This window comes from Corella eumyota, chromosome 3, assembly GCF_963082875.1.
Source record: "Corella eumyota chromosome 3, kaCorEumy4.1, whole genome shotgun sequence".
Classification (NCBI taxonomy): domain Eukaryota; kingdom Metazoa; phylum Chordata; class Ascidiacea; order Phlebobranchia; family Corellidae; genus Corella; species Corella eumyota.
This window is the reverse complement of record NC_137492.1, coordinates 1435801-1450744: the sequence shown is the minus strand read 5'-3', so window position 1 is coordinate 1450744 and position 14944 is coordinate 1435801. Positions and strand designations below refer to the sequence as shown.

Genomic DNA, 14944 nt, shown 5'->3' with positions numbered 1-14944 from the left:
TTACACAGGCATTGAATAACTTAACTTTCGTGTCTCTTTTACTTTATTATTACAACCCCGTTAAACTCCCTATAAGCATCAAAATTAGCAGACGAGTTAATTATCTCCTCTTCATGATCAAGAGAATAAAATTAGACCTCAAACCGCCTTAAAACTGATTTTACCCCCTCGACAAAATATGTGCGCATAAAGTCTTCTAAGAAGTATCGAAAAACAGAAAGTATGACGTATACTAAATATAAACTTTCCCCAATACGTTACCAATGATATTTTTAACCTTTTACTCCGACTACTTTAGCCTTATACAAATACAAACTAGACACAATTAGTAAAGGACTAAAAATATATGATTAATGAATTGCTTAATTCCGACATATAATAAATATAAAAATGATTCAGCAAAAATCGTGATATTTTGGCACCGTGTCTGCGCACGTCTTTAGATTACTCTTTATTTTGACTTAAAAATTGCATATATATCTAACTAAAAATACAAATATAAAAAAAAATCCAGATCAACAAAATAAAAACTTTAAAAAATACTATAAAAATGTTCAGGCATAAATAGGAAACGTAACACTGTTGATTTTATATCTTGCTTTATAAGAAGGATAGAGACCGATTTTCTTAGTTCGGTCATGTAAACCCAAAGAATAACCGTCCCAGTGATTTCCTTTTATCGTTACAACATCGCCTATTTCAAGGTCTAATTCTTGGCTGTTTTTAGCAATGTGTTTGTGTGTAACAACTTGTTTTCTCGAAGACATAAAGTAGTAACTATCGTCTAAAGATTGGTACCGATTAGAAGCATCTATTCGATAGGTCTCCATAAGTTCATAGCTTAGCCTACAAACCTAAAAGATAATAACAAATAATTTAAAATATAAACATTTTGGGACCAAGAAAAAAGCAAATTTGTCCTACAATACATTTGGGGCAAATGTAGCAGCCTATATTAATTACAGTATATATTATTTTACTGTAATACAAAAGTTATATGTAAATCGGTATTATAGCCTTTTTTGTCCTAATAAAAAATTAAAAAAAAACAACGATTTACTATAATCATCATGATATATGTCTATATAAAACAGGCTGTACTTTCCAAAATACTAAGTATCTAAAAACGTAATGGTCTACAGTCTATAAACGATTAAACCTTAAGATATTTAATAAAATTTTCGAAGTTATAAATAAATCTTACGTTGGATGAGAATGTACAAACTAAAAAATCGCATTTCGACAAAATAAAAATATCTTGTAATATCCCATATAGTCCTTCTTTATTTCTCCGAGTATTTTTATTTCCCTCAATAAAAATGTAATTAGGATATCTGCAATAATTAAAATGTTATGTAAAGTGAATTATACTGAAGTTTAAAAAGTGAAGTTAAAGACTAAGTCGTGGTAAAATTTTATTATGGCTTAAAATTCTATTATTTTTAGCAAAACTTTTCAAATATCAAAACTTTTCAAATACGGTGTAGTGGTAAGAACACTTGCTACACCACACATGAGGTCGTGGGTTCAATCCCCACTGCTCTCATGCTGTAGCGCCTTTGAGTAAGGCGCTATAAGCGGTACGAACTCCTGCTGAGCCAGCACTTAATCAGCAGCCTAATTACCGGGCAATTATAGTCTATAATATCCCAAACTGCTACAGGCAACTTGAGACTGGGTCGAGGTAACTGATGTTACTCTATGTTTAGATTGCGCATTCGACTTTTCCACATCGAGGATAAAAATACATACAAAAAAAATATTTTACTTCTCTTTTAATTGTGAGATCACTTTTTCGTCGTCCGTAGCAACGTAAACTCGTTTTTTAAGCTGTTTATCAACATGTTCTTGATACCAATATTCAACGTGGTCCATATATTGTTCGACAGCATGAAACGAGGCCTCGTGACTGGATATTTTGTCTCCCCGTCGAATATGTATTCTGTAAAATACTATATTTTAGACAAAAGCTATCTTTTATAAATTTGTCCAATTAAAAAAGTGGTGCTTTTGCAACGTTTTTAAGCTATCTGAAAATGCTTAGCTCATAAATAAAAAGTTAGACATTGATGTGGCTCGAACCCAAAACCTCTCGTACCGTTATTATTAATTTTTTCCATATCACCTTAAGGTGATAGGTTTTATATTTTTTTATTGGGGAAGGATGTGCTGTTATGACATGTTTTGAGCTATCCGTAAACGCCAGGCTCAAGGGCGAATAGTGTGGCGTTGGTGCGGCTCGAATCCGAAACCTTTCGACTCGTAGTTCCACGCCATGACCGGTTCGCCACACTACCGGACACCGTTATAAATTTTAACAAGAATTTAGTAACTTACCCAACAACGGTTTGAGTTAAGTTAATTTCGCTTTCCCGTGACGTCATCCGTTGTGTGACTTTATTGGTCGTTCTAAGAGCATATTTTGCAAACTGGCTCGACCACCAAACATCAGGATAGGACAAATATTTGCTTAAAGTTGATAACAAATGATTTGGTACAACTGGAGGATAGAATTCATTACTAAGGGCGACACCTTGATGCATGTGTACCACATCTGCGTTGCCTAAAACGAATATAGAAATTATTTTACAAATACTAGAATGAAAAATGTTATTCATCACAGCACGTTGGTAAAGCACTAAACGTTACTACGATGTCTTAAATTCATTCCCCGTTGTTTACATAATACAGAATTCTCAAATGAGTCGTTTTAAAGTTAAAGAGCCGAGTAGAATGTAAAAAAATTGTTTCTGTATATATCTTTATCGTCGATGTGGGAAAGTCGAATGCGCGACTTAAACATAGAGTAACTTAAGTTACTCCAACCCAGTCTCGAGTTGCCTGTGCCAGTTTGGGAAATTACAGAAACTTATTGCCCGGTAATTATGCTGCTGATTAAGTGCTGGCTCATATACCTTTTATAGCACCTTACTCAGCATAAGATTAGTGGGTATTGAACCCACGACCTCATGTGTGGTGTAGCAAGTGTTCTTACCGCTACACCACGCTGCCAGCTAATCATACAAATTAGTAAAAAACTTTTACTTGATACCTGGTATGGTGGTACAAGTGGTTGACAATGGTTTAAACACAGACGTAAACGAATCTTGATATATTGCTATCCTGTCTGTTGATAATATAACGACCCGTTCAGTACCGTGCCCAACAATTAAACATGCAATAGCATGGTGAAGTGCCGAAGCAAGCCCGTTAGGTGGCAGTATGCACCTTATTAAGCGTTTACATGTCTTCGGGTTCTGCAAAAAAACACAAGTACAAAAGTTGTTTTACACTAAAAATGAATTATTTGAAAACCTTTTAAATAACGGTAATCTTACCTGTTGAGCATGGATTTGCTCTTGAACGTATGAGGATAATTTCTCTATTACAATTTCTCGTTCTCTCGCATCTTTAGAAGCTATTTCATCCGCATCAGCAATGGATAGGCTAGAAAGTGCAAAAAAATTACATAAATATACAAAAAAATATTTTTTATGTTAGATACATTTGTTACCATGTTATTCATGCCAACAAGGCGTAATAGGTACACAATGTTTATACCTACAATAGCACCATGCGCTTAGTGGACATTTACTAAATTTGTAGAATAATTAGAAAAAACCCGCTATAGAAATTGAACCAAACAAAACCAAATACTTATTTAAGCTGTTACCATAATAAACGAAGCATAATGAGCGGAAGCTATGAGTAACACGAGAAATGAGCCATCAAATCCTACCAACGGTAGGCTATCCTAAGTGAAATTTATATCCTTGTAAGTTTTTATTAAATTAACAACCACTTTACCTTAACTGTTCGTTGACCCTAGTTTTAAGTGATAACAACTTCAAAGATTCACTTAATTGTGCATCATTTAAAATTGCATTGATCGAAAATCTTAATTCCTTTAAATTGTTTCTTAATACATCAGTAATGTTGCTTATTTCTTGTGAGCCTTACAAAATGAAATAAACTTAGTTACTTTGTCAACAAACTTTGAGTTTAATATTTAACATGTTTGGTTTTATATTTATTTACTTTTTTCGTCCGAACAGTTTTTTACATCGTGTTTTATCAAATCTGGAACTGCATGGGTCTCAAATCTAAAAATTAAAACATGTACAGTATTAAAAAAGAGTCTAACATAAGAATTTACCAACACTTCTACATTTTAACTCTTTATTGTAAACCACTACCAAGGTTTTTACATTGTTTCACGGTTTTTACATGGTTATATAATAATTTGTTGCACCTGTGTTTTATTTAATGTTGATTTAAAATTTCATTAACATATGGGTTTAAATAAAAAATGATTTAACTAGTTTTATTCGTTTATAAAAAGTATTTAAAACAGCTTAAAAACAAACAGTTTCATTTTATAGAAATGTAAAGTCCAAAGTACTTGATTGAACTTTGATATAAACTTTACTTAATACATAATACCGGTCTACACTAACATATCATTAACTTTATTGCAGGAAAAAATAGATATTACCTTTTTTCTACTACATTTCTTTTACTTTGATATTGATATACCATCAATAGAAAAGCAACCGATAATAGCAACAAAATTGATTTAATTTTACGTGAATATTTCATATTTGCACTTTACCTATAAATATCTACTAGTCTAGTGCTGGGAAAAGAAAGATAAATAAAAAACCTTTGCATGCTCTATTTTAAATACGTATTTTACCTGTCACATATAATAGCGTAGGCTGGTAACTCGACAGTTTAAATTAGTTTAGCGTGTCTAGTTCATGGATGAATAAATTTGAAACCTAAATAACTGTTCGAAACTTATATAAGTGTTTTAAAGCAGTCAATGTTCCTATATCCTACGATTAAAATATGATAAAATGTAAACATTCCTCCTTTAATACAAACAACTTAATCGATAACTAATATGAAAACTAATAAAATTTTTGTACATAGGCATGTTCAGTTTTTTAATAAGATATTTAACTAAATTTTCAATATTTTATTCTTTAATTTACAAATTTGCTATTGACAGAATGACTAAGCTAAAACACACATTGAAACACTATAAAAGTGTCCATACGTAATTAACTTAGCTATATCCTTAGTTAATAAACTGTAGTGACGTAGGTTAAATAAATTATGATAAACTTGAAGCAAATGACATTTAAATTATTTTTAAAAAAATGTTGTCACCGTATTTAAATTAAATCACCTTTATTACCAATTTAAAATAGTCGTTATAATCTAAATAAAAACTATAACGATTGAATAAAATTTTTTAAATTGAATAAAACCACAGCCCGACGGGTCAGGTGACCCTGAATATTAGGTTACAGGTTTTCATTGTACTTGTATGGATTGTGTGGTTTGGTTGGCTCTATAGAGCAAATGAACCTAAAACATTTTTAAAACCTAATCTAAATTTGATTTTGATAAATAAAATTGTAAAGGCAGTTCAGAAATCGATTAAAAAAATAAAAATAAAAATAACTTAATGAAAATTATTAAAATTCTATTTTATTGCACCAATTATTAAAAACAATCAAAAAAATAAAAATTAATTTTTTAACCCAAACTGATCGAACATTTGAACCAACTCAACCGGCGTCGAATTCCCGCCAGTTACTATAGCAACCACATTTCCATGCAAACCAGGAATTTTATTAAATAAAAGCGCGGCAAAAGTTGCAGCCCCCGACGGCTCTGTAACCAATCCGCGACCGAAAAGAACTTTGGTCGCGCTTACGATCTCAGCGTCCGATACGGTTATGACGTCATAAACATAGCGCGATACGTGTTCGTAGCAAATTGTTCCAGACATCGGGGGCGAAAGACCAGACGCTATACTGTGTGACGTAGGCATCTGAGATGCTTGTTTGTTTTGTAAGCTTAATTGCATTGAGTTTGCTGTAAAAGATGATCCATAAGAGGTTAACATGGTTAAAAACACTTGCTGCACCACACATAAGGTCGTGGGTTCAATTCCCACAGATCTCATGCTGTAGCGCGTTAGAGTAAGGCGCTATAAACGGTACAAACTCCCGCTGAGCCAATACTTAAACAGCAGCATAATTATCGGGCAATTATAATCTATAATATCCCAAACTGCTAAAGGCAACTTAAGACTGGGTCAAGGTAACTGATGTTACTATATGTTTAGGTCGCGCATTCAACTTTCCCACATTGAGGATAAAGATATATATAAAAAAAATTGGTTGTTATGATATAGAAAAAAAAAATGGCTCAGAAATAATAAAACAGGATTATTTTTCCATGTTTGCCAACATATATACAGCAATGACGTCGCATATCACGTGATTTGTAAGCGTTACAATTTTCCTATTTTTAGAATTTTTCAACTTCAAACCGCGAATTATTGAAAACTTCTTAATCAACTTTAAAATAATATTACCCTGGTGTAAATTGAAAAAAATGGCAGTATAATTAAACAATAGATCATGGGTTTAATAAATCCATAACACAGTAACATATAACACTTAATTCTGAAGATCAAAATGTTATTAAAACCCAAATATGACAAAACAACCAGAAAATAGGTTTAAGTTAGAACTGCAAACAGTTAATCCAATGGATATGTACAGAAACAATACAAATATTTTAAAAAAGTTAATTAAAATAAGAATTCTTTACCTGTCTCTGGTTCGACCCCATATATCTTAACCCCAGTGTTTCCAAATAACTTTAAGGATGTTGACACCCCTGACAACAATCCTCCCCCTCCACAGCTCACAAGAACAAAATCAGGTTTTAACTCATTCAATATTTCAACCCCAATACTACACAAAATAATTCAAAAAAAAATTATTTTGAACATAAGGTTAACAGAAATATATGCTTTTATTGATGTATTTAGATTTAATCCCTAATATTTTAATGATTAAAATTTTAAATAATATAACCTTGCGTATCCAGCAATAAGATTAATATCATCAAATGGATGAAGAAATTTCATGTTTTTATCTTCAACCAACTTGTTGACATTTTCCATGATTTTTGAAGTTGGGCATTGTACAACACTACAACCATGCTCCTAAAATAAATCAATTATCTCAAGTTTTGGTCTAGGCAACATGAAGCTGAGATACCTTATTAGTAAGCTGTAAAGTTAACAGTTTTAGATAGTGAATTAGATTTTAAAAAAACAAAAAATGTGCTTTCTTTCTGTTTATATATAACATATTGTATAAAAAACTTAATAAAGTTATAATAATTTTCACCTTAATTAGCTTAACTCTGCTTTTAGGTGCAGTTTCAGGCATTACAACAGTTCCTTTAATATTTCTTTTTTGGCAAGCTATTGCAAAAGCTTTCCCATAATTTCCTGCTGACATTGTGACCAATGAGGTCTCACTATTCCCTGTGTTGGGTAAATTTTTTTGCATTTGAACTGTTACCCCTCTAGACTTAAAAGAACCTGTTTTGAAATAAGTTAAACAAGTTTTAATTTTTTATTTGTTAATATGTTAAAACGCAATACATTTTTTGTATGTTTGTATATACTAACTGATAGTTAATTACTCTAGTCTCTAGACTGTACTTTTACCTGTAATTTGCATATTCTCCAACTTTAAATGAACGCTGACTCCTTCCAGACAAGGTAAGAAACCCATTTTGTCGACATCTTTTAATAGAGGGGTTTGTACACAATCTTTTGAATTAAAAACAATATCACAAGCTTCATTTATTTGTGCTTTTGTTAATAAATTACCGTTTTCCATTGCTTTGTTGCCTGTATTCAAGTTTATAGAATGTCTTTTATACTCTATAAACAGAAGAATTATTACAAAATCTTAAAGAAATAATCTTTTATTTTGGTTTATTTATTTACACGTGCTTTTAATAAACAAGTCTCACGTGACAGTGCTGCCAACTTTTTTTTACAATATTGCTTTTTTAGTAATTTGTCCTCAATCCAAAAAATTAGTATTCTTTAAATTATTCGATAATCTAATATTGTTTTAAATAAATACAATAAAAATTTATTAAATAAATACTAATTTTATTATTAAGTAAACAGTAATGTTACTACATTTATAATATTAAACAATATCATCAACAGCCTAAACGACAAATATTAATTATACTCTTGTCACGTTTTTATTTATTTTTGTTATTAATCGATCTATGACATTTTAGTAAATAAAAATTATTAAAATACCAGTTGTTTAGATATCCGGTAACTAGTCTTACGGTTTTTAGCTCAGTGTTTACCAAAATATCATACTCAGAAGTCGACAGTATCAATTAGTTTAGATAGAGCTTATAGGTTGAAATATCAGATATGTTCAAATCATGCCTTAATGTAAATGAAGTTAACGAATATGTTCAGAAAAAATACATTTTAACTGGGTACCGTAAACAAGCTTGCAATTGGAAAACAGCTTTTAAAAGGTAATAAAATTTTAATTAACATAAAACAAAATGTTAAAATTTTTTGAAGTAGTTTTTTTTAAAGTATTTAGGCTTAACGAATTAACGTTATTAGATTAGCTAATATTTCTTAAAATTTGAAGTTTATTACGTAACTTCAGGCACAGTCGTTATTTATAATAAAACAACATTTATCTTAACTAAATTAGATTGTTATTTATAATATTTTAATGCTTTAAAAATAAATTTTTTTGTACAGTGTTTTTCAAGTAAACAACGAAACTTTGAACTTCTGGACACATTTTATCCCCCTAATTTTGATGTTAAAACATTCCTTCAATTTTGTATCCAATCTTGATGATCCAACTCATATAATTTACTTTCCGCATTACTTTTGTTTATTTAGTAAGTACTTATCCAAATATAATTTGAAAACTTTATTTTCAATAAAATTATTCCAATGATTTGAACTTTTCAACTTGATTTATTACGTCATATAGGTGGTTGTTATGTTCTACTAATTAGTTCTATATCTCACATGTTTTGCTGTTGTTCCAAGTCGACACATTTGGTTTGCTTTACATGGGACTACATTAGTATTATAATTTATGGGCTTTCATTATACGCAAGTCTTCTAATTTACATTTGCCCTGCAAAATGCTTTAGTTTCAATTTTTTGGGTAAGTTTTACAGCCTATACCAGAAAGTTCCTAACAAAATAAGCATCGGCAGCGTGGTGTAGTGGTAAAAACACTTGCTACACCACCATAAAGTCGTTGGTTCGAACCCCACTGCTGTCGTGCTGTAGCACCCTTGAGAAAGGGGTTATAAACGGTATGAACTCCTGCTGAGCCAACACTTAATCAGTAGCATAATTACTAGGCAATTATAGTATCTATAATATCCCAAACTGCCACAGGCGACTCAAGACTGGGTCGGAGTAACTGATGTTATTCTATGATTAGATCGCGCATTCGACCTTCCCACATCGAGAATAAATATACGTACAAAAAAAGAAGTAAATTATATACATTTAGTATAATTAGCTACAACTGCTACTTTTCAAAAGTTTTTTATATTTCAAACTTCTCTTTTATCCAGTTTCTTAGGCTGAGAATTTAACTATAATGACGTTTTTATTTTGTAGGTCTTCTCCCAATTACCACCGGGCAAATATCACTTTATGTTGCTTTTTGTATGTGTGTATCCATCATTATATTTGGTTGTTTTGGGATTACAACTAACTCAACTTTCTTGAGAATTATTTGCAGGGATTTACCTCCTTTTGCTGCGTTTCTGTCTAGCAACTATCCATGTGTATTAAGGTAAAAATGTTCAAAGCAGTTTACAACTCCCCTTTAAAAACTTATATAACTTAAACTGTTTTATTTTAGGTTTCTAACTGACAACAACAGTGAAATGGATTGCTACCTTGCTAGAGAAAATTTACGTTTTCTATTTTTCTTAAGTCTGTTTGTCATGACTTTAGGCTTCGTTGTATTTGGAACAAAATTTCCTGAAGTTCTATCTCCAGGTTATAACTTTAATTTAAATAGTACGCATTCATACGTCACAGAGTTGTTATGTCATATATTTAAAATATAAGTTTATCCTCAAGGTAAGTTCCTATTTATTTAAAACTAATAATTTTTCTCACAGGTCGATTTGATATTGTTGGAAACTCACACCAACTGTTTCATATTCTAACAGCAGCAGGAATATATTGTTATTGTTTTATAAGCGAGCTAACGCTTAAAGAAATAAAGGAAAATATAAAACTAAGGTAAAGTATAAAACAAATTATACCCATATTATTTTTATGTAAAAAAATCGTAAAACATTTTTTTAGGCCTGAAGACTACACAGATTTGAGCGTTATCAACATTTATACCTTCATCTTTCCAGTCTATTTTCTATTCGCCCATATTTATTCTATGTTATACCATCAACACTGCAAAAGCAAAATTGAAAAGCAAAAATCTTTATAATCTTTTCTGGTAACAAATAAGCTTTTTTAAATATACAGTTAGCTAAATAAATATGTTATGTCAAATATACAAACAAATAAAAAGCACATAAACAGTAAAAATGCATATATAAATAAAAAGAATTACTATTAAACCAATACAGTTAACAAGTTCTTGGTAAGCTTTGGCAAAAAACTAAAGTCTTAGAAAAATCACCTTTTTAAAATATCTTTAAAGTTTGGATATACGACACCAAACGGTTGTAACTGAGTCGAATATTTATCAGATAAATGTTGTATTCTATGATCTAAAGTCCCGTTAAAAAACTTAACATGTGGTATTGGAAAATCGTTTCTTATATCAAGAGATATAATGTCATCTGATGGATCAACTTTATTAAAATGCATAAATTCGTACACTAGTCTCCCAATCTGGAATGTGAATAGTCATATGAATATAGTTTTGATATTCTAGTTAAAACAATTGACAGAATTTTAAACATAGTGTATGCCATCAATTTGAAAATCAAACTTGCAAAGATATCTTCAGCCAGAACCAAAATAATTTATAATAGCTTCCTTTAAAATTAAAGAAAATCAAACCATGAAAAGCTTACAGAAAATTGGGCCAGGGTAGTAAAAGTTACTTTTAGATTATGCTTTATAGTCTACCTTCTAACATAAGTTAACATATCCGATACTTACATTTGATGAAAAAGTGCAAACAACGAAATTACATCTTGCCAGTGCATAAGTATCTTTCATAATTCCCTTTAAACCAACTAAACTAACTCTAACTCCTGGTGTTGAAACTTTAGGAATATCTTCATCGCATATAAAAGTGTAATCAGGATATCTTAAACAAAAATTAAGATAAATATTGAACTATAGACTTAAGAACATCATATATATAAAGCAAGGGTTTTGTAATGATTTTAGTTATTCTATATCTAACAATCACTTATTTATATTTTTCTTCTAACTTACTCTTTTCTAAGATTCGGTACTGCTTCTACATCATCTGTTGCAACGTAAACTCTTCTTTTAATAACTTCTTTTGTCTTCTTCTCTCTTTCATTATACCAGTCTTTAACATGGATCATATACTTGTCGTTGGTTTGTAGTTTTCCTTCCCCGCTAGTTATTTTGTCAGTTCTTCGGATATGCAATCTGTAAAAATAGAAATATAACAGAAAACATTTCAAAAAATAAAGCAGTTATAAATTTTCATATAGACTGATAACCAAAATAAAATAGTGTTATAATATCATTACACCACAATACATAATGATAATTAGATCTAAATTCAACGTAAATCATATATTTAAACTAATGATATATATAGCAACAGCGTGGTGGAAGGGTCAGAACACTTCCTACACCACCATGAGGTCGTGGTTTCAATACTCTCATGGTGCAGCGCCCTCGAGTAATGCGCTATAAACAGTATAAACTCCTGCTGGGCCAGCACTTAATCAGCAGCTGAATTGAGGTAACTTCGAGGTAAAAAAAAAACTTATTGTATAAGCAGACTAGAAAGTTAAAAATGTCTTTCTTACCCGAGAATCACATCATTATTATCAAGTCCTAACTTCTGTTGATAGCTATTAACTTCTTTCTGAAACTCAGGTGTAAACCTACAAATAAATGCCATAACCTGCCCGATCCACCAAACTACTGGATCACGATTAAACGATTGAATTGAAGGAAGTAAACTTGATGGAAGACTGCCTGGTACGAACACTGTACCACGACCTCTACAGCCTTGTACGTTTAACTGAACGTCTTTTACATCATTTGAGACAGTTTCTGCAAGTATATATATACAGTATATTAAACAGTCTTGTATCCAAATTTGAGTTGTCTTTCTACTGATTGTTAGTAACACATTGTTAATGTAATGTAACAGATTTTAGTTTGGGGTAAACAGAACCAAAATGGGAGTAGCTTTCTGTTAGCAATCTAGTTAAATGACTAGGCTAATTAAATCTTAATCAAGAAAGTTTTGGGCATCTAAATAAAAAATATTTAGACTCGTTGCAGTTAAACGGTTTCAGTTTTATTTAGGCTTTAAATTCAGTTATCCTTAATACATCAAGATGTAATATTTACATAAAATTATTTTTACCACTCCATTCCCGATAATTTTGTTTCAAAATTTCATCTTTGGAAGCCTGACAGGATTGACTAAGTGGCTCAAAAACTTCATCAAACCAAGGTTGTAACCTGACTGTATTTGTGATCAATGTTCTGTTAGTACCGAGTGCTATAAACATACATATTGCCAAGTGGTGAAGTTCGCAACCTATACCGCATAACGTTTGAACTTTACAAACAAATTTCCGGGCGGTTTCGCAATTGATCGGATTCTGTAAAAATAACCACAAGAGTTAGAATCGTTATTTTTTAATTACTTTGATGTTTTATTTTATATTTTTATTAATAAAATAAAGTGGTGTAGTGGTAAGAACTCTTGCTACACCACTCATGAGGTCGTGGGTTCAATCCTCACTCATCTCATGCTGTAGCGCCCTTGAGTAAGGCGCTATTAACGGTATGAACTCCTGCTGAGCCAGCAATAATCGGCAGCATAATTACCGGGCAATTATAGTCTCTATAATATCCCAAATTTGCCACAGGCAACTCGAGACTGGGTCGGAGTAACTTATGTTACTCTATGTTTAAGTCGCGCATTCGACTTTCTCACATCGAGGATAAAGATATATACAAAAAAAAGTAATTTAATATCCCTTTATTTAAGTTTTAGTCTACAACTAATACCTGCAATTGATGAAATTTATTTTGGACAAGATTTTGCAGTTTAGATTTATCAGCTTTCGTTGAAATTAAATCCACTGCAGCTTCAGGGAAGTCTTTAAGTGGAACATCAGGAATTTCTCGGACCTCGATATTTTTTTCGGAATTTATCATTTTGAATGTGTTAAGATATATTTCCCTAATAAACAAAAAATTTTAATTAAAATTTTTGTTTCATACTTTTAAAATATTGTTAAAGTTGTGGTTTTTTTAAAGCTTAGATTTAATACGCACCGTAAAATGATAACGCCTAATGTTTAGGGCTTTATGCTTCACTAACAGTAACGTTTTCAACAATATTACGCAAATAACTTGGGTTTGGGTAAACATAATGGGTCGTTTGGGTAAACATAATGGGTCTTATTTACTTTTAAAAAAAGGTTTTAAAGACTCACCTTGATTTAAGATGTAAATTTAATAATAAACCAAAGAGCAGTACTCCTATGAGAAAAATAAAACATTTTCCGATTCTGCATCTCGTGCGAAGACGGCCATGTCCAAGAACCTAATAAATAGTATTTAAATATTTTGTGATAGATTTGACAATAAATAGTACTTATTTTGTTATTTTAAATTATAAATTATCCAAAAACTAAGCAAAAATAGACAGTTTTTTCGACGAAAACTGTCTTAAAATAAAATGTCTTTTCCAGTTTTAGTTTAAACCTATATACGTCGCTTTTAATAGGTCTAAACGTTAATAACAAAAGAATTCTTAATACACAATATATATATGTAAATTAATGTAGGCCTAACTAAACATCTAAAAATAACAGGTTTAAATATAGCCTACTTACTTTAGATAGCATTCCTACGCTGTATACTTGATTTGATAAGGAAATCAATTTGTCTAAATTATATATTATTTATAGAATGCTTCTGTTTATAAAGCTATGTGGAATCAATTTATAGCTTATTAATATAACACTACGTTTAAATGTTAGGGTTCCTTACAAATAATGGTTCAATTATTTCCCGACTATCTATCTTATAATAGTATCCGTATTAATATTAATCCGTATTTAGATAACAAATTCATATAGTTACTTAAGGCTGTAATTAACCACACGACTATAAGTTTATAAAAATAAATGTAATACAAAACTTAAACCTTTTGATTCACTTTAGAGGATAGTACCGTGACAAAGAATTTCAGTTTTAAAGAATCTCTTCAAGGACCCAGTCAAGCGTTTGCAAACTAGTGTAGTATATCAAGACAAAACTCATTACTTTACCAAATTTAACGGTTTTGAACGTCTCGTAATTTAGCCTACCGTTTTGGTTGCAATATTTTAAAGGTTCTAAATGAATATTACCGTTACCCTAGTCTGTTTATAAGAAACAAACTCACTAATTTAGTAAATGCTTATGTACACTGTTTCAAGGTCTTTTTGCAAAAAAAACAAAACTCTGTTATCTATGTTAATACGTTCATTAGGTAAGGTAACTTACTTTATAAAAGGTACAAATCTATTACTACAATACTATAAAAGAATCATACAGTAAAGACTGCCTTTCTCGAATACAAATCAGAATTGCCTAAACTAAAGCATTCATTCAGTAATTTAAATGCACTGCCTTAAGAAACTACATCCGTCATGGATCATCAATTAAAAAAATGCATTGCAGAAAATGCGCCCTGAAACGTTTTTAAAATAAACGTAGCAAAATATTATTATTTTGTCATTACTGTAGAAATAAACAAACCAATATTTAAATAAACAATATCACCAACCTTTTATAATAAAACAGAAAGCAATATTTTTTTTAAATTAAATAATCTTATAT

The 14944-nt window shown here is 30.6% G+C and overlaps 4 protein-coding genes across 5 annotated transcripts; 1 reads left to right on the top strand and 3 right to left on the bottom strand.

Moving 5' to 3' along the window:
- Positions 1–426: 426 nt before the first annotated feature.
- Positions 427–4977, bottom strand: LOC145745511 (alpha-(1,6)-fucosyltransferase-like). Its single transcript, XM_082563609.1, has 9 exons — positions 4496–4977; positions 4039–4103; positions 3808–3955; positions 3339–3447; positions 3053–3257; positions 2338–2563; positions 1769–1942; positions 1205–1334; positions 427–854 (listed from the first exon to the last, which is right to left on the bottom strand). The coding sequence occupies exons 1-9, from the start codon at positions 4597–4599 to the stop codon at positions 555–557; spliced, it is 1461 nt and encodes a 486-aa protein (XP_082419735.1). The 5' UTR covers positions 4600–4977; the 3' UTR covers positions 427–554.
- Positions 4978–5248: 271 nt separating this feature from the next.
- LOC145745005 (L-threonine dehydratase catabolic TdcB-like) lies at positions 5249–7721 on the bottom strand. The gene is made up of 6 exons (XM_082562989.1): positions 7547–7721; positions 7221–7417; positions 6903–7033; positions 6634–6779; positions 5553–5889; positions 5249–5376 (listed from the first exon to the last, which is right to left on the bottom strand). Exons 1-6 carry the CDS (start codon positions 7719–7721, stop codon positions 5313–5315), a joined length of 1050 nt encoding a protein of 349 aa, XP_082419115.1. The 3' UTR covers positions 5249–5312.
- Positions 7722–8284: 563 nt separating this feature from the next.
- LOC145745003 (membrane progestin receptor epsilon-like) lies at positions 8285–10160 on the top strand. Its single transcript, XM_082562988.1, has 5 exons — positions 8285–8394; positions 8633–8778; positions 9521–9698; positions 9768–9907; positions 10033–10160. Exons 1-5 carry the CDS (start codon positions 8285–8287, stop codon positions 10158–10160), a joined length of 702 nt encoding a protein of 233 aa, XP_082419114.1.
- LOC145745709 (alpha-(1,6)-fucosyltransferase-like) lies at positions 10070–14490 on the bottom strand. Of its 2 annotated transcripts, none has more exons than XM_082563856.1 (10): positions 14268–14490; positions 13954–14006; positions 13552–13661; positions 13121–13295; positions 12468–12708; positions 11899–12148; positions 11327–11509; positions 11045–11195; positions 10557–10771; positions 10070–10324 (listed from the first exon to the last, which is right to left on the bottom strand). In XM_082563856.1, exons 2-10 carry the CDS (start codon positions 13963–13965, stop codon positions 10306–10308), a joined length of 1356 nt encoding a protein of 451 aa, XP_082419982.1. In that variant the 5' UTR covers positions 13966–14006; positions 14268–14490; the 3' UTR covers positions 10070–10305. The 2 variants fall into 2 exon arrangements, with proteins under 2 accessions (XP_082419982.1, XP_082419983.1); XM_082563857.1 differs by lacking the exon at positions 14268–14490 and adding an exon at positions 14111–14191.
- Between the last annotated feature and the right edge of the window lie 454 nt (positions 14491–14944).